Source organism: Erpetoichthys calabaricus, chromosome 15, assembly GCF_900747795.2.
Source record: "Erpetoichthys calabaricus chromosome 15, fErpCal1.3, whole genome shotgun sequence".
NCBI classification, from domain to species: domain Eukaryota; kingdom Metazoa; phylum Chordata; class Cladistia; order Polypteriformes; family Polypteridae; genus Erpetoichthys; species Erpetoichthys calabaricus.
Genome location: NC_041408.2, coordinates 76,313,884 through 76,333,566, shown reverse-complemented (window position 1 = coordinate 76,333,566; position 19,683 = coordinate 76,313,884). Strand labels below are relative to the sequence as shown.

The window sequence follows — 19,683 nt, the reverse complement described above, 5'->3', positions numbered from 1 at the left end:
CGCACAGTGCCCGAAATAAAAAAGAAGTTGGCAGATATCAAAGTCGCCGTGAAAAGTCGAGTCGTAGCCCACCGTCTGAGTGTCATATGGAAGCTTATTAGGGTACAGAGAAAAAAGAAATAGGCACACAGTGGGAAAAAAATGCACGAAATGTCAACTTTAATCTCGAAATTTCCACTTTATCACATAGTTTATTTTGTCATTAAAGTAGAACATCATAAACTTCATCTTTAAAATCATTTAATTTACTAGTTCTCAAATACCATCGTAACTATAGTAGCACGGTAAATGCTTTGTATTCTATGTGTTCTTCTATGTGTGGGAATCACTACGTGCTTCTTAAACAGACTTTCTCTTCCTCCAACAGGACACAGAATCCACTACATTCGTGATATTACAGCTCTTTGAATAATTAAAATACTGAGAAGTATACGTGATATCATTTTCATGATGATAGGATTTACAGCATGTTATTAAACATGTGAACACGGTGGCACAGTACTAGCGATGAGCTGCCGCTCTGTCCATAGACTGCCTCATGCAAGATGCTTGCTGCGCCGTGTGCGACCTTCGATGAAATAATTTTATTGCAGCAGTACTGTCTCTTTCAAACATATTAACCTCCAATTCCTGTCCTTTCTTTTCTCTCTTCAAGTAACCAATCGCCACACAATCAGCTCTGTAATAGACGTTAAGCCATCTGTAAGCCTAGAACGCAGATTCTTCAAAACTTTTAAGGAACATTGAAATATCTTCATAGTATGTGTTTAATTATTCCATCCATCTATCCTTCCAGTGTCGTGCCAGTCCCAGCAAGAATACAGCGTGAGGCAGGAACAATCCGTGAACGGGCGCCAGCTCCTTGCTAGCACTGCGACACCGTGTCCTCACATGTTTATTTATTAATTATATACAGTGGAGCCTCGGTTCACGACCATAATTCGTTCCAAAACTCTGGTCGTAACCCGATTTGGTCGTGACCCGAAGTAATTTCCCCCATAGGATTGTATGTAAATACAATTAATCCGTTCCAGACCGTATGAACTGTATGTAAATATATTTTCTTTAAAGATTTTTAAGCACAAAAATAGTTAATTATACCATAGAATGCACAGTGTAATAGTAAACTAATGTAAAAACACTGAATAACACTGACAAACACCCAGGCTCCCTGCTCAGCTGCACGCGCAGGCTCTCTATCTCTCTCTCTCTCTCTCTCTCACTATCCTGCATCAGCTTTATTTATTATATTACTAGCTGATTATCCAGTGGCTTCGCTCACTGAGTGTAAGGGGAAAAAAAACTAAAATGTAGTATTTATAAAATAAGTTTGTTAATTACTAATGTTATTTTTGAACAAATAAAGAGCATTCACAATAACATAGAAATTATAGAAATATTAATTATTAAATAGTAAAACATTTTGATAAAAGAATTTTAAGAAGATATAAGAAGCATATAAATTATTAAACAGTCAAACATTAACATTTAAGAAGTAAAGATACATTGAGTACTACTGTAGTGGTTTCGGGCAAAGTACCTACTTGACAACCTTACACTATGTGCCTGTGATTTAAGAAAAAAATTATTCTGAGAAATGTGGACACTGCCTTTCCGTGCTTAATGGGCAGAAGGTCCAAACAATTCCCAAGTCCAATACTTAACATGAAGAGGTTGGTAAATCTTTTTAGATGTAAACCCTCCATCTTATTAAAAGAATTCATCACAAAAGCAACCTTGAATGTTGCAGGTTTTTATTGACCCGAATTCATCTTAAGGGACAGTTTACCAAGAGAGTCCCGGTTCAATAGCGCTGATTACACTTATTCGCAAAGATTTCCACTATCCCAGGAGCCGACAGGGCACTTGAAGTGTGACAAGCAGTGCGAGAAGAGAGGATGATGCCCGAAACTGCAAAGCTGTTGGCCAGGAGGAAAAGCCCGACATTCCGTGCCTCCCAACGTCCACTTTGTTCTTAAGACCCCTTGCCGCTGAAGGCGGTCTCGTCTTCACATTGTTTACAGCTCGGCGCAGTTAAAAAGTAGAAAGACAAAAAGCTGTTTTGTTCATCTCTTCTACTATCAAGTACTGCGCATTAAAAAAAAAGTTACAATGTGGCAGTTTTCTCTGTGAGAACACACCTGGCGGCAGACGGGTCAGCGCTGGAGTCCAGAGAGGAAGGCTGGCAGAGGGCGACGCGGGGCGCACTTGTATGGGATAGATCGGTGTGTTTGTGTTTACCACTTTTACGTAATTTCCATATCGCGGTGGTCATACGTCATTTCCATTTCAAACGCGAAAAGAATTTTATATATATAGATTTATTAAAACTGGCATTTTTGACGGGAGCTGTGGAGGAAGCTGGGTTGAGAGGAGGTTACAGTTTTGAGGGAGAGTCCCTCTGCGTGATGCAACAATGTACAGTACAGGGAGAGACTGAACACGTGCGGAAATCATCAGCACGCACAAACCGAAAGGGAAACTGGCTTGTTCGTATACTAAGTGTGTGGTCGTGAACAGAGGCAAAAGTTTGGCGAACTTTTTGGTCGTAAACCGATTTGTATGTGTTCTGAGACGTTCGTGAACCGAGGTTCCACTGTACATTATTAAAATGATGTTAACATTTTATCTGTATAATGTAATAAACATTTTGCTGCATTTCATACTATAAATGATATTGTTATCATATGTAAATACGTGCTTTATAAAGTGGCGCAGGTTGTGCAATATTATAACTGCATCACAAGTTTACAGTGAGGTGATTGTACTTATAAGTACAAACAGTTCTACAAGGAGCACTTGATGGACTGACTGAGTGTGTTTATAGTTCTTGGGATGAAACTGTTTCTGAACCACGAGGTCCGTACAGGAAAGGCTTTGACATGTTTGCCGTTTGAGAGCAGTTCAATAGACTGTGTGCATGGCTGAGGCAGCGTGTGCTTGATGCTGTATACCGATAATTCTCTTTACAATCAGATTGCACACTCAGATACAGTGGGATAAATAGTCTGAGTGGCGCAGTGAGAGTAACATCGCTAAAGCAGCTATGGTATTTGGAAGAGTTTGACCATTCTGTGGACCATTATATTGTTACAGGTTAATTACAATCAGATGCCTTAAACTAATAAACAATATGCGGTTAATTTCAGTGTATATGATAAAGCCGCATCAGGGATGTGGATCTAAAAAAGAAAGGGAAACCACCAAGGAACAAAAGCACTGCTTTGACGCTGGGTGCCGCCAGTTTGCAAAACCAAGTAGAGAACTTGTGTATGGCCAGGGTTTGAGCTAGCGTGAAAATGTGTGTGGCCTTACGCCAAATTTAGGTTTTATACGTCGCAATTTGAGAGTGGAAATGGAAGTACGCAACATTTTTGTGTGTACGCACCATTTATACATGAGGCCCCTGGTTACTGAGTCTAACCAAATAGCCATCTTTAGGAAGAGTCCAGGTGGCTCCAAACTTCTTCCATTCCACAATTATTGAGGCCACTGTGCTCCTGGGAACACCCAGAGCTTTAGGAATGGTTTCATGTCCTTGCCCTGATCTGTGTCTCACCATAATTTGATCACAGACATCTGCAGAGAGTTCTCGAACCTCATGGCTTGGTGTTTGCCCTCACATGCAGTGTGCGTGGGATGTTCTACACACCAGTGTGCGCTTATCTACATGATGTCCCATCAATACCATTTGCACAGGTAACTCCAGTCAAGTTCTGGACATGTCTCATGGAGAGTTAAAGCAAACAGGATGCAACCGAGCACAACGAGGAGCGCCACAGTGAGGGGTCTGAATACTTTTAAAAATGAGAGATTTCAGTTTTTGGTTTTTAATACATTTGCTCATTTTTCTGACAACAGGTGTTCACTTTGTTATTGTGGGTTAGTGAGCACAAGTACCATACTGCAAAACGTCTGTCTTCCTCACCTGAAAAGAAACCTCACCAGCCAGTGTTCATTCCTATCCGTTTGTTGGGACTCTGCAAAGCTCACAGCTAGTGTTTTGTGATTTCCTGGGTACATCTAAAATGACTTTGGATTTTTTATTTTCTCTTTTAAGACACTGCATTCCATCATCTGCCTTTCAATCCCCTAAGTCTCCAAGTGCAGCAAATCCAAAGTAAGTACATTATTTTCAATAATGAACCTATCCTTTAATTAAAGTTTATTAGCTGTAACACCCAACTAAGATATGTTGTAACCTAAGTAGCCAATGTAGACCTCAGTGTTAACGTTTGCAGTGCAATGCATATGTCTCCGTTACACACCATTGGGTTTGAGATTTGTAAAAGCAGAGTTAATGTTTGGGATGCGCCATCTGTTAAAATGATAAATGTAATGCGTTTCATTACTACAGATGTTTGTGATGCATCATCTTTTGGAATGACAGAGACATACAACCGGACGGACACACAGGCAGACACACAGATGCTTTTCATTTTATTAAGGCGATTACTAAATGACTGTCAGATGCAGGCAGAATTCATGCATGAGAGTATGTGGGAAGTGTGGGATGACATCAGGTCAGCGTGGGTGACACACCCAAAGGAATGTTTCCAGTACCTTTGTTGAATGCATGCCTCAAAATGTCTCACTATTCTGGTAGCAACACAAGTCCTGATCCAGTACTGGATAGGTGGACCTGAAATGGGAGCTGCTGAGTGTTAAAGGCAGCCATTTCCAAGCCCATTTATCTAGTTTAGGGACGCTGTAAGCCAAAGCCTATGTTGACATCATGGGGTCACACCTGGGTAGGGTGTCAGTCCATTACTGGGAACACTCACCCTGCGTCACCAACTAAACTAATGTGTGCTTCTTTGGAAAATGGCAGGAAAGCAGGAGTGAAACCCAACACAAAGGTGTGGAGAATGTTCAGCGTAGTCAGTGAACGGCCATTGAACTGAAGACTTTGGTGCTGCGAGGGTGCAGTGGTAGCAACTGAGTCACCTGTTAGTCATGTACAATGTCCTCAAAATATTATAGCAACAATAAATAATTGAATTTTAGTGCGAAAACAGTATAGCATTCATAATTGTGCCTATAAATATATTTGATTTTATACTGTATATACTGTAGTTGTAAGCAGCAGCTCTCTTGCGTCACTCTTTCTAGTGAAGCACTGCCAAGATTAAGATGTAAACCTTGGAAGAGCATGGGCTTGGACAAGAAGAGGACAAATGCAAAAAGAGTTCATTTTGAGCTGCAGGCCCAACACCCAAGCAGAGGTCCCCCGGATGGACACTCACGTGATCCCCCCAGCCTTTCTGAGCTTCATGAGATCAAGTCGATTTTCAATGCCTACAAGCGGATCGTTGAAGAAACCGAGTCGGCTGAAGTGCGAAAGACCCTCGAGCTGTGGCAGGAACTCGTAACGTTACCCAGAGGGGGGCGTGACAGGACATACCTGAATGTGATGAAGAGACTGCTGAAGGAAAGAGTGTGCGATGAAGGCCAGGAACAGGCAGGTTCTTTACCAAAACATCTGCGAAAGCAAGTTCTGGAAGAGGTTCAGAGCGGATGTGTAAAGGCAGCCACGGTGGACCACATCCAAGGATTCCTGGGCTCCCTTTTAAAAGACTCTGTCAGATCATTTTGGTGCAGCCTGTTAGCGGAGCTGAGACAGTCTGAACTCGACCCCTCACAGCTGACCTCTCAGAATCTGTCGTTAGTGGAACCCCTAGTCTTGAAACTTGCCTCCAAAGTCATCGTGAAATGTGTCAAAAGTAACAAAGCTAGGGGGGCTGCAGGAAGGTATGCACAGCCCACACAAGACAACATGATGTCTCTGGTCCAGGCTTTGGATTCGGCTTCCGAGGGTTGGCCGACCACAAAGGTCCTTCACTTCTATCGATATTTACAGACCCACGGCCCCTCGGAGGGATGCCCTTTGCTGGAGAATAACCTTCTTTTCTACTTGGAAGTGCAAAAGTTCAAGCGAGCGCATCATGAAAACCCTGATGAGGGCCTGCTGAAGAAGAAAGTCCACATCCTGCTTGACTGCTTCCTGACATCCCAGTTATATCCGTCATTACAGGTAAAATGGATGGCTGACATGCTGGTGGTAGAACCGGGTGCTTTTTTGATACATCGATTCTTGTATTCTGACACTCGTTAGTTTTTTTTTGAGTTACGGAATCCAGTTCTGATTTTTTGAAGGTTAATAATTTCATCCGCCATTTTGGTTTTCACACTCCCTAATGACTGCTTCCATTAATTTAATCCATGCTAGGATCGCTGGATCTGCCCGACTCCCCTTTTGATGCAATGGAATATTATTTGCTGTCCTCCAGTCATTAAGAATCTCTCCTGCACGCAGCAACTTTCTAAAAAATATGCGTCAAGTGTTTGTGGTCCCTAATTTCCACCGGCACTCGAGAGCAAATGTTATTCGGTCCTGGAGACCTTTTAGATTTCATCTTACATAATCAACGCTGAATTTTTTCCTCTACAATTTCTGAACCGCTGAGTTACCTCCATGATAATCGCTGTTACTACACTGTGTTACCCTGGTGGCAGGCCACAACACACAAAGCTTTGAGTATTTGATATTTCACTGTCTATAGTTAATTCGTTCACTCTAATATTCTTCTTCTCCTCCTCCCCAACTGCTCTTATACTACTAAAATATTAAAAGAATCCTTTTCAGGTCGTCTTTTGACTTTTCTGCTCTATTTCTCTCAAATTGCCTTTTAGCTTTCCTGATGTCCTTTTTAGCCTGCGCTGTCTTGTGTCGTACAGCTAGCATCTCATTTAGCTCTTTTGTCCTCGCAGCTTTGCTTTGATTTGTTTTCATTAATTTCTTACTGCTTCTACATTTCTGGATGAGCTTGTTTTCTTCTTTCCGATGCCATTTTCTATTTAAAAAACGTTTTGCAAATTTGTAAGCCCTCTTTGCTCAGAGTCTCATTCTTTTGTTTCGACTTGAGAATGAGTTAAATATTGCTGGAAGAGCTCTTGCATGGCTTAAATTGTATCTTAAGGACCATCAGCACTTTGTTGCTGTCAGTAGGCTTAGGTCTGACCCATCTTACTTGCACCAGGGTGTCCCTCGGGGATCAATTCTTGGCCCTCTGCTTTTAGTCATTTATATGCTTCCTCTCGGTGCCATTAATAGACGGATTGGTCTATGGTTTCACTGTTACTCCGATGATACACAGGTTTATCTACACACAGGGCTTACAAAAACATGACTTCTTCTCCAGCACTGGCTGCCTGTTTGGCCGACATCAAATACTGGCTGTGTGAAAACTTTCTCAGATTAAACAATGAAAAAAATGAGGCTTTAATTACCATATATACTCGCGTTTAAGTTCTCCCACGGATAAGTCGGGACTTGATTTTATCATATAATTTCCGTTATTTTATAATGTCGGTCCTATAAGTCGAATGCGGAAAACTCACACTATTGGTCCAAAAGATTATGACAGGGTGGGCAGATTCAGTCCTGGAGGGCCGCAGTGGCTGCAGGTTTTTGCTCCAACCCAATTGCTTAATAAGAAACCCTTATTGCTCAAGTAACACTTCAGCTTCACTTTAGTTGTCTCGCTCGTTAAGATTTTGAACCCTTATTGCTTATTTTAGTTTTAAACAGCCATATTCTTGGTTTTTAATTGCTCCTAATTAGCAATACCATGCAAATGACAAAAGAGACCAGCATTTCTCCATTTAGCTTGTTACCATTTACACTTGTGTGTATTTATCATGCACTATTTGGTTTACTGTAATTAAATACTTGGAAGGAAAGTGAAGAGAAAAAAGTGAAGCACTGAGAATTACTTATCTGTTTTAGACTTCAGATCATTTGGATGATATCCTTAGAAAGGAAAATAAATCTAGGATATGAGAATGACCTGACATGGCAGAGTTAAAGCACTAGCAAACCATGCAATTAAATAATTGACAAGGATTGGTTTTTAATTAAGCAACTGGGTTGGAACAAAAACCTGAAACCACTGCGGCCCTCCAGGACTGAATCTGCCCACCCCTGGATTATGATATGCTAACGCCCACCTGAGAGAGTAACCACGGAGTACACGTCCATTTATTTGTATGTGGGTGCAGTAATGCGCTGTATCAGCGTGTGCTCCTAACCTCTCTCTCTCTCTACGTGACCACACGGTAATACCCAAACTATTCCGCAGCGACGTGTGCACTGTTTTATGTCTTTTGTATCTCACACCCTCATACACCTTTATCGTAAGAGCATCCCTCATCTACGATGGAGCATTCAATCAGAAGAAAATATGAAGCTGGTTTTAAATTAAACGTCGTTGAAATAGCGAAAGAAAATGGGAACTGTGTTGCTGCAACAAAATTTGATGCATCTGAGAAACTGGTACATGATTGGAGGAGGCAAAAAGATGAAAAAAAAATGTCGTATTTTTGAATGGTCGTATAAGTCGGGGTCTGATTTTATGATCGATTTTTCGCTTTTCAAGACCTGACTTATACGCGAGTATATACGGTATTGCATCTCCAGGCACTTTAAAGAAAATAGACAATTCTTCAGTAAAAATCACTGGCATTATTACATCCTTGTCTGCACAGGTTAAAAATCTCAGTGCTATCTTTGATCCTACACTCTCCTTTGAGCCTCATATTAATAATATTACCAAGGTTGCCTTTATAAACCTTAAGCAAATTGCAAGGCTACAACCATTGCTCTCTGATACTGCAACTGAGATGCTTCTTCATGCTTTTGTCACCTTGCGACTTGACTACTGCACTGCAGTGCTGTTTGGTATCCCTGCTTCGTGTTTAAATAAATTACAATATGTACAGAATTCAGCAGCTAGAGTGGTTACCTACTTAAAACCCTGGGAGCAGATCACTCCTACACTTCTAAAATTGCATTGGCTCCCTGTTCCCTTCCATATTCAATAGAAACCTCTGCTTTTAGTTTTTAAGGCTCTTCATGGTCTAGACCCACCTTACATGTCTTCTTTAACTTGTCTCGACCCTCCATCACGTTCACTTTGTTCTTCTGACTCCTTGCTATTAGCCATTGCACGCTATGGGCGACAGGGCTTTTAGTGTATCAGGGCCGCAGCTATGGAGTGGCCTGCCTTTGTATCTCAGCGCATGTGCCTTATCTTCTGTTTTTAAATCTTTTTAATATTGCCTTTTGTTGTCCTCATTAATTATGATTTTATATTGGACTGTTTGATTTTATGTGTATTGTTGTACAGTGGCCTTGGGTCACTTTAAAACAAATTTAAAACTAAAATGTATTTTTATTATTATTAAACAGCACTGAGAGCCCAGATGCCAGTCCATGGTAGAGCAGACCCATAAATTTATGTAAGAATCTCAGCCCAATGGCATCCAACTGAGAGCCACAGTGGGCCACAGCCTATCCTGGCAGCATTGGGCACAAGGTGGGGGACAGCTCTGGACAGGATGCCACCCCATCACAATGCCCACCCATACAGGGCTAATTAGGAATACCCAATGAAGTGAATGTGTACATCTTTGGGGATGTTACAAAAAAACACCACAAAGACATGGGCAAGCAGCCAGCCGATGAGCGGGCGTAGGATTCCAGTCCAGGATGCTGGTTTCATGTGACGACAGTGATAAGCACTATGCCATTGTGCCACCCCAGTTTACTTAGCGGGTCTGTCTAATGGGAGTGGAAGGCGAATGCCACACAAACAGTGATGGCACAAGATTTACACCAAGCGCTAACCACTGTGCCGCCATGCCGTATGCAGGGGTCAGCGTCCCAGCTCTGCAGAGTGGAGGGAGGTTAATCTCAGTTTCTCTTTATTCTTCACAGATTGCGATAAATGAGGACATTTATGCAAAAACCTTGCAAGAAGCACAGCAGTACCTGAGTGGCCTGCAAACAAGTCCTAGCGTATTTGACGACGCACAAAACCACATTTCAGTCCTGCTGCTTCCACACTGGATCAAATTTCTACGGGTCTGGGAAAAATTATCAGCCAGGAGTTCCTCTAAGCCACCCGGTAAAATGTTGATAACGGCAGATTGAATTCCAGGAGCCTGATAACTGAAACAGAAATGAAAATAGCTCAGTTATTGGAGGCCTCTCTTTTACACAATAGACTGCCCTGCATTTTGGGGGGTAAAGTAGTCCTACTTGAATGGCATAGTGGGTCCAACGTCAAATCCTGTGCCTGGTCATTATCTGTGTGGAGTCTGCATGTTCTCCCTCTATCTGTGTGGGCTTTTCTACCAAATCACTAAAGACGTGTGTGTGTGTGTCTGAGAGGTCTCTGTGATGGAGTGGCACTCTGTCCAGTCCTCTCATTATCTTGTGACAGGTTAAGATCGCATTGTTACACTTGTAGCCTCTTTAGTGTTAGGTTTACTCCCAGAAAAACAAGCCAAAAACATTGAATTTTATTCAACAAGAAAAAATGTTATTACGTGTAACAGAAACATGTAAATACAAAAGCGTCAACATAAGTACAGCAGGAAAGGGGACAGTCTAGTGTCCACTGCTGTACTGATGCTGACTCCGTACACGTCCTTTGTGTGACATGTTTTGAAACAGCTAGCAACGCACACCCTGAGGTTGAAATCACGACAGTAGATGCGTGTTTCTTTGGGCACTTTTCTTATTTTTTTTCCTGTTCGATAAAAGGTCAGTGCCTGATCTTCATGATTGACCCACCTCTTGTGTTATTGTAGGCTACCACAGCGCATGGCTTAGTGACTTCCACATTTCCTCTGACACAAATATTGATTGTTGCTGCATTGTGAACATTCTTAGGGGGCTAACACCTTTTTTGTCCTTCCACTTGATCGCAATCATTTTCCCTTTTTTGCCACATAGGTACTACACTCTGCTGCAGCTTTACGTGACTTCAGTCGTGCAGTGCTATATGCCTCAGTTTCACTATCCGTGTCAACATCTGGCGACCAATTCACATTATCATCACTGTCGCTCAATTCAACTAATGCTTCAGTTTCAGCTTGTTCTAAAACTGACTTTACAGTTGTGTGCTTTGGTTGAATGCTCCACCCCACTCATGAATATTGATGAGTTACCATAGAGTAGTACAGTGCATAGAAATATTCAGGGCTTGTTTGCAGCCTATTGTTCTTTTATCCACTAGATGGCAGCAGAATCCTGTCAGGCTTAACTCTCCTCCTCATCAGATTGCAGCAGTCTAACTTAAGAGACACTCTCTGGCTCTGGGGTGGGCAAAGTCATTCCTGGAGGGCCGCAGGTTTTTGTTCCAACCCAGTTGCTTAATTAGAAAACAGTCCTCGCCAATATTTTAATTTCATGGTTTTGTTAGTACTTTAACTCTACCCTGTCAGGTCATTCTCATATCTTAGATTTTTTTTTTCCTTTCTAAGGATATATCATCCAAATGATTTGAAGTCTAAAACGGATGAGTAATTCTCAGTCATTCACTTTTTTCCCTTCACTTTCCTCCCAAGTATTTAATTAAACCAAATAGTGCGCGATAAATACACACAGGTGTAGATGGAAACAAGCTAAATGGAGAAATGCTGGTTTCTTTTTGTCATTTGCTTGTTATTGCTAATAAGGAGCAAATTAAAAATGAGAATACAGACTAAAATAAACAATAAGAGTTCAAAATCTTAACAAGCACGACAACTAAAATGAAGCAGAAATGTTACTTGAGCAATAAGTGCACCAGCACCGCACATTTTTTAATTTATTTATTTAGTTCTTCTAGTCTACTGCTAATTAAGTTTGACTCGCCTTCTATACGTTGCCCATATTGGCTACTTGTCCTTTTGGCCGCCATATGTGCACATTATTAGGAAGGCAGGCTCTATTGTAGGTATGGAGCTGGACAGTTTGGCACTGAGCAGGCTCCTGTCAATCATGAAGAATCCACTGCATCCACTGAACAGTATCATCTCCAGACAGAGGAGCAGCATCAGCAACAGACTGCTGTCACCGTCCTGCTCCACTGACAGACTGAGGAGATCGTTCCTCCCCCACACTATGCGACTCTTCAATTCCACCCGGCGGCGGGGGGTAAACGTTATACTTGTATTTTTATCACTGTTTAATTTAATATTGTTTTTTATCAGTATGCTGCTGCTGGAGTACATGAATTTCCCTTAGATAGATATAGTACTAGGGTGTTGTACCGTGTTAGCCATTATGAATGTAGAGAAAAGCCAAGCAAAATGACACCTTTTATTGGCTAACTAGAAAGATTACAATATGCAAGCTTTCGAGGCAACTCAGGCCCCTTCTTCAGGCAAGATGTAATTTGATTACATCTTGCCTGAAGAAGGGGCCTGAGTTGCCTCGAAAGCTTGCATATTGTAATCTTTCTAGTTAGCCAATAAAAGGTGTCATTTTGCTTGGCTTTTCTCTACCTTAGATAGATAGATACTTTATTAATCCCAATCAGCAAACGTTAACAGGATTTTATTATCATACTGTATGAACATTGGTAGGGGTGAATTGATACATTGTCAATACGCAGGGTGATTAACAGGCCTTTATATTTGCTTATCTGTCCGTCATTTCATCTTTGAACCCATTTCATGCAGCTCAGATCAGAGTCTTCTCAATAGTTAAATTTTAACAAGCCTGGATATTTGATGTGTGCCGCAGTGTGACAAATCCCCCTAAGGAGAAGCAGCTCAAGCAGATCTAAGAGCATTTGGACCTGAAAGCAGTGCAGTCTCGGTAAAGTGAGCCTTGCAAAATCCAGATTGAAGCAGATCTAGTAGATTCATGGCTGAGAGAAAAGTGGGGAGTTGTTTGCGGACAATGTGTTTCAAAGTCTTGCAGGACCCTCTCGTGTACACACACTCGCACACACACACACTCAAGCAGGGCCAGTTAACATTTGCCACTAAACCTAATGAGCATGCAGTTCTTTTAGGTGTAGGAAGAAAAGCCAGAGAGACAAAAGGAGAGCCTGCAAATTCTACAGAGGCACTGCCCGGGTCAAGGATTCAAAACGGGGACTGTGAGGTGGGAGCAACATGCCATCTGAGTTATTGCAGAGGCTCATTCAAAATGAACGGTATCCCAGTCTTGCCTTGAGAGAGCGTGACATAGATCTTGAGAAACACGATTTATGGTGACCACTGTCTGTACTGAACCTTGTAGAGCCTGAGGCAGGCAACTGGAAGGTGGGCCATGACGTGTGAGCTCAAGTTAATTTCACATCAGTTTGAGATGATTGTCATATAGTTTGTTTTCTTGTTTGTTGCACAAGTTTTAAACACACCGTACAAGGTCTTTGAGAAAACAACAAAGTCGTTTAACAAAAACATCATCATTATTAACTGCTCTGCCAATCTTTCAGATGCTTGTCAAACAGAAAGCGCCCAGCATTTCTCACAGTATAACCAAAAATCCACCCATTCATTTATTTACTAACCTGTTTAATCTTGTTAATTTAGTTAGCATTCTCTGAACAGACTTTTGAGGCAAGCGCTATCTGTTGTTGAATCAGTAACCGTCAATGATGGCGTCAAGTGCATGATATTTCAATCAATTTCAGAACAAAGAATCCAGCAATTGCTGAAGAAGAGAATGGCCCTGCACCTGAACAGTGGGCAACCTCAGAAGACCTTTCACCTGCCGCTGATCTGCCAAGCAAGAGAAGACAAACAGGGCAAGGCTGGGGTCACATACAATTTCTCTATCAGTCAAGGGATAAGAATTAAGGTACAAGTCTAATAATGTAATGTTTTTTGGATGGGCACATTTTGAAATAGATGCTTGAAAATGGGAAGGTGATGCAGTTTCCCTTTTCCAGAATGAATCCTAAACTAGGCAGTCAAGTTTAATTGTCATCCTGAACTTCAGTAGTGCATTCTTCCTAGGAGGGTGCAATGGAGGTGGAGGGACACTTTGATGGGATGCTTACAGTTCTGCTTGACATATGGCTGGTTGGGCTGCAAATTGTAATTTTTTGACTATTGTGTCCCATCACATTTTGCAGGTTCTTTTATATATATATATATATAATTATAATGTTACAGCCAAAACCCGAAGTTCAGCCAGTTCCCGAATTGGCCGGCCGTTTCGCATTTTGGCTGCGAGGTGTGGCCAAAGTTCAAATTACTAGAAATTACCAGCATATATGTTACTTTGGCCGGCCATTTCACGAAGTGGCGAGAACTCCCTGGACAAAATCCGATGCGCTGATGTAAGACTGTCCGCTCAAAGTGTGAAGATGCTTAAAAACTTTCAGATGCAAATTCAGAAGTGAGTTTTCCATTCTGCACGAGAAACTGCTCAAGGCGGGTCTTGTTCAGAAAGCGGACGTCACTTGAGACGGCCTTCCCCTCGCCCAAACACTAATCTTAAGGTCAATAAAATTGGTCCCTGATATTAAGTCACTATTTTAGGGATAAAATGATAACAGAAATGTGAAACCTACTTATATACCTAATCTTAATTATTGTGAAACAACCAAGTGGTGTCTGCTTTCTGAACAAGAGCCGCCAAGGCTACACTTGATGCAACTGCACTACTAAGTGCGCAACAAATCGCTTCTCATGACTTTTTTCTTCCGACTTTGGCCGATCGCCCCGTGCCATTTCGCAAACTGGCTGGCCAAATCCTGAAATCAAGGAAATGATCGGACATTAGCCATTTCCCAATTTGGCAGGCCACTTCCCGCTTTGGCCGATTTTCTGTTTTGGCCGTATCAGATAGATATACATCTGAAGCTAAGGATCTGTGCTGGTATCCCGAAGGTTGCCGGTTCGAATCCCCATCACTGCCAAAAGAGATCCTACTCTGCTGGGTCCTTGAGCAAGACCCTTAACCTATAATTGCTTCAGGGGCGCTGTACAATGGCTGACCCTGCGCTCTGACCCCAAGGGGTATGTGAAAACTAACACATTCCTAATACAAGAAATTGTATAAGGCGAAATAAAGAACAAAAAAAATAAATTATATATATATATATACACACACACACACACTGTATACAGTACATTATATATATTATATATATATATATACTGTATATAAAATGCATGGGTTGCTCACAGCTGACATACTCCTCCTTGAACCCCGGTCATTGATAGTCACAGACTGAGATGGACTGGAACAGAGAAATTCAAGAAGGGGGCAAATACTTTTTCACAGCACTCTGTGTGCATGTGTGTAAGTGGATCTGTCAGGGCCTGTATCATCAGGTGTTGGAGCACATCTCAGCAGGGGTCTTTAACCTGCTCCAGAAGTGATGCCAGATGGACACATAGGCAAGAAAGTCCCCTTGAATCATTCAAGGGATATAAATACAGTATAACGGAAGGGCTGTGGGGAATGCACAGTAAAAGATTAGATGATATTCCCCTGTAACTGCGGGCAGCAGGAGGCGTCTATCAAATCCCCTGCAGGATTGTCTGATCCTTGATAAAAAAGGGGTTACCTGAGGCCGCTGGAGCGAGCTCTGGACAGATGACCCCCAAGGTTTATGTAAGACTGCGTCTGATCCTGTTTTGTCCTTTGTACAGAATATCTCACACTTTTTTTTTCCCTTCCCTTTGTAGAGACAAACCAGAGACCTCAGCATGTCCAGTGACTTTAGCAGCCCATCACCAACTGAAGATACATTAGTGATGTTTCCACCAATCGGGTCAAAAACACAAACATCATCCTTAGACATTTAACTAACCACGATTTGATAAATCAGGTATTAAAATACAGCAATCATAGTGTTTCTCCACTAATATGAGAAATATGTTTACAAAAGTATTGAACAATAAATATACAAAATGTAAAGCCATTGTTTTGTCCTGCACAATACTTTTGGTTTAAACAACGGAAGACCTTGCCCAATGAATTTTAAGATTCTTTTTTTTTTCTCAGTTTTCTGTTTCCAGGTTTCAATCAGAAGACAGGAGTTGCTTCTTATTCAATGGCTGGGAAGACAGAAAACTGAGAGACAGTGCAGCATTCCACGACTTGACTAAGAGGCTCTGCTCTGAATTGTGTCACTTACAATCATTTCAAAAAAGATCACAACTGCTGCTTTCATCAGGACCACAATGGCCACTTTATTCCCATTCCTATTTTCTAAAAGGGGTAAAGCAAAACTGAACAAACTCTGGGGTAAGGCATCCCTAACAACAACCCCTTTCATCTTTTGCTACAAGCTGCTCATCTATGACAAACTGAGTGTAACTAAATGTAGAGAAAGTGCTTCATGTAAACTGGTTTCTCATTTTATGGTATGCTACAGGCCAGCAGTCATTAAAATGAGCTTTACGTCTTTTTTCCAGGAAATGACGCCTCCATGACACATTCTAGACAACAAAATATGCTTTACGTGGTCCTGCACAATTGCCTGGTGCCACTCCAAGTCACATGTGGAGCTAAAAACACAAACCTCAAAACCACGTCTAAAAGGAGTTGCTGCGTCATACCGTGCTAATAATCACGAGAAACATCTCTAAAATAAACTGCCTTTTATTATTTTTTATATCATGAATACAACTTAAAAAAGGAACTGGATCCCGCCAGTTATATACTGTATACATTTTCAAGTAAGTCTTTCACCCAGCTATAAAGAAATCATTGGATTTATATTCAGTTTTGCAGTTTGGTGTTGGCATATTCTAGTGCCCATTTCTGCACCGCTTCCAGATTCTTACTATAAGCCGTTCCTTTTGCAACAATCTCCGAACCTCCAGCGCTGCCATTCATTGTCCTGCAGACCGCCAAAGCCCAGTCAGCCGCAGAAAGGGTGCTAGCTGCATTCTGCCAAGAAATACAGCAAAGTTAGTTTGGGAAATATGCAAGGTTTCTTTCTAGATCATACATTTGTTTCCACCGTGATAAACTGCTTAGCAAAAAAAGTGATTGGGCAGAGTCACAATGTGGACCCCCTCTCATTTTAACCCGAAAGTCACAATACCTGTACTTCGGTTGAGGTGCTGATCAAGTTAAAGTGCCCACCCAGGTGGCAAATTGAACCTGTGTTGAAGTCAATGCATCTGATGAGGAGGTTGATCAAGTCTGATGAACATGAGTGTGTGAAAAGTCCAAATGTGAGCAAAGGCAGACGTTCCACACTTTTGCTTACAATTTATCACACAGGTTCCTCAAACCGAATCAAAATAAATAAACTACTGGTTGGACATAAGAATTTTTCAAAATGCAGCAAAGACTCTGATTTTTTGTCTAATTAGGAAGCACATGTTTGCACATCATTTAGTATTTGTTCAGTAAAGGAATGTGAATGTGCAAAAGCAGAAAAGTAGGTAATCACCTTTCGTAAATAATAAAGTAACTCAGAAATGAGGTTGGAGTGATAGAACGCTAGCATAGGGGTATCAAACTTGGTTCCTGGATTTTACTTGCTTAAAAACTTCCCAGAATACTGTGCGTTTGAATTGGAGGCAGAATTCTTGACCAATGAATGAGGGGGGTAGAGGCAGATCTTCAATTCAAACACACTGAATTGTTCAACAGACGTCTTTCCTATTGACATTCAATGCAGAGTTTTCAGGAGGTAACGGTCAATTATATGATAGCAAAAAAAAGTACACACTCATACAGTTTGACAATACAACTAAGTAACAGACGTGTGCATTATGCAACATGAATTACGCGAGATTTTTTCTTTTTCCAATGAACGTTCTTCACAGCGTTTGACATTGTGCACGTACCTAGAAAGAAATCATTGGACTTATGCTCACTTTTGCAGTTTGTTTTTAGTCACCGCAGTGTCACGTTCAAACTGAATCTTCAAAATTTCATTTCTCCACAAAAGCACGATTAAACATTTATCTTGGCCACCACTACAAACTACCTTGGGGTAAGTAACATATAAAAATATATCATTTCTGGGTGGGGTGGAGGCCTCAGAACCCCTTCAGCTTTTGTCCTCCCTGGCCATCTGACCATACTTTGTACTTTGTTACCTAATCTTATTTGTATATTTTTCTTTTTTCATCTTGTAAAGCACTTTGAACTACATCATTTGTATGAAAATGTGCTATAGAAATAAATGTTGTTGTTGTTGTTAAGAGCTGCATTATTGCCAGTTATAGGGCCCACTCAACTCAGGACTGCAGTGCACTCAAGTGGGAGGTCAAGTCGGCTAAGAAGACAAACAGATTTATTAAAGATCCCAACCTTCCCTCCGCTCTCCTCGGTTTGGTTAACAGTACTGGACCACTAGAACTCACACTGTTAGATTCTGGGATAGATTTTAATGCTTAAATCATAGGATTACTCAATAGGCATTCAAACTAAAACTGCAAGAGCATTCCTTATGCCTGTTCTTATATTCATTTCCAATATATACACACTAAATATATGATGAATACAGGAAAAAGGTTAACGATTATTTCAACCTGAATACCCTTTAACTTTCTTTCCTTTGCAGATGCACGCTGACACTAACCCTGCTGTAAATCCAGCATATCTGAGGTTTAATTGCTGAATTGTGTTGTATTCGTTTTCTGTTGTTGGCACAGTACTACAGGCACTAGTGTGGGAGCCACGCAAGTAAGAATTTAATTGTGCTATGTGCACGACAATAAATTTGAAACGTGAAGCTGAAATCGCCCAGAACTGAAGTTAGTGAGTGTTAAGTACCATAATTCAAAACATTCAGATTTCGAATCTTACTGTGGAGATTTACAAGATACCAGAAATCCATTTACGTTACTGAAAGCACAAAAGTGGTATTATTTGAGTGGATAGTTTATTTTATAAGATGTAATGTAACATCATGCTTATAGTGATATGATTTCACTTCTAACTTTCATTGGTGGAATAATAAATTGCAATATGTTGCTGATATTAAATGATAATAATCTGTACATTTCAAAACATTAAAAACAAACTGCAGTAACATCTTATCAGGAAACAATCGCTGTGATAAAATTGTACCGGGTTGTCCCCAGCAATTCCTACCCCTAATGGCCATCAGCCGATCAATTTTCTGAGCCTGCTTTCTCTCCATTAATAAGAACAAAACATTAATCTAAAAAGTCAAGTAGACATCACTGCAAAAGAAAAACAGAACTTAAATCTGTGTAAATCAGAGTAGACAGTTTACACTTAAAGTCACACAAAACACAACATTTATGCACTGTGTTTATCACTCTGTTTTTTAAAAGCAGCTTTTGTCATTGCAGGGGTCACAGGAAGAACATCTATCTACTAATTTAGGATTCCTGACATTTAAGGGTAGTGTAATGGCTATTTTTAGTTATTTTTCCTAGCATATCACCTTTATAAATGAAGCTGTGTTAACTAGTAATTACTGTCACCATACTACATCAGGCAGACCACCAAGAAATGACCACTTTGATACCTTTGGTACTTGACAGGCACACAAAATACTGCCTGAATCCTGCAGGCTTAGAAGCATAACAAAGGCATCTGGGAAGTGGTCACACAGTATATTTACCATTTTCATCAATATCTGTGGAGAACAAAGAAAACATGTATATTATTTTTAAACAATTTACAGTTAACTGGAGTTTAAAAACAAACAGCCACTGTACAGTACTTTTCTTTTTTAAAGCAATTTTAAAGCATTAAAGGTAAAAGACAATAACTACATTCATATGTCCTTTCAGTGCACGATTAGGTTTACCTTCCCTGATTTAAAGAAGATGAGCGTAAATTTCAATTAAAGCAAATGTGACTCTCTAGAGATGTGAGGCAGCAGCATTAACTGAATAAAAAGCTTACTCAAACTTCATCGTTTCACAAATATGCCACATTCA

General features: G+C 40.8%; 2 protein-coding genes across 4 annotated transcripts in view; one reads left to right on the top strand and one right to left on the bottom strand.

Annotated features, from left to right (window-relative positions):
* The window catches only part of LOC114666248 (uncharacterized), a 59,230-nt gene extending 42,992 nt beyond the window's left edge, over positions 1 to 16,238 (top strand). The window contains exons 7-12 of one of the 3 annotated variants that reach the window (XM_051919210.1): positions 4,061 to 4,120; positions 5,113 to 6,034; positions 9,779 to 9,968; positions 13,479 to 13,645; positions 15,487 to 15,629; positions 15,806 to 16,238. In XM_051919210.1, coding sequence (XP_051775170.1) covers positions 5,153 to 6,034; positions 9,779 to 9,968; positions 13,479 to 13,645; positions 15,487 to 15,606 — 1,359 coding nt within the window. In that variant the 5' untranslated portion in view covers positions 4,061 to 4,120; positions 5,113 to 5,152 and the 3' untranslated portion in view covers positions 15,607 to 15,629; positions 15,806 to 16,238. Of the gene's footprint in view, positions 1 to 4,060; positions 4,126 to 5,112; positions 6,035 to 9,778; positions 9,969 to 13,478; positions 13,646 to 15,486; positions 15,740 to 15,805 lie in introns of those variants that run through there. The other 2 variants (XM_051919209.1, XM_051919211.1) reach the window with 2 other exon arrangements.
* Positions 16,239 to 16,386: 148 nt separating this feature from the next.
* Positions 16,387 to 19,683, bottom strand: part of aars2 (alanyl-tRNA synthetase 2, mitochondrial (putative)) — a gene marked incomplete at its 5' end in the record, with an annotated part of 51,597 nt that continues 48,300 nt past the window's right edge. Inside the window, 2 exon segments of the mRNA XM_051919248.1 lie at positions 16,387 to 16,696; positions 19,266 to 19,376. Of these exon segments, the coding sequence (XP_051775208.1) occupies positions 16,526 to 16,696; positions 19,266 to 19,376 (282 nt within the window).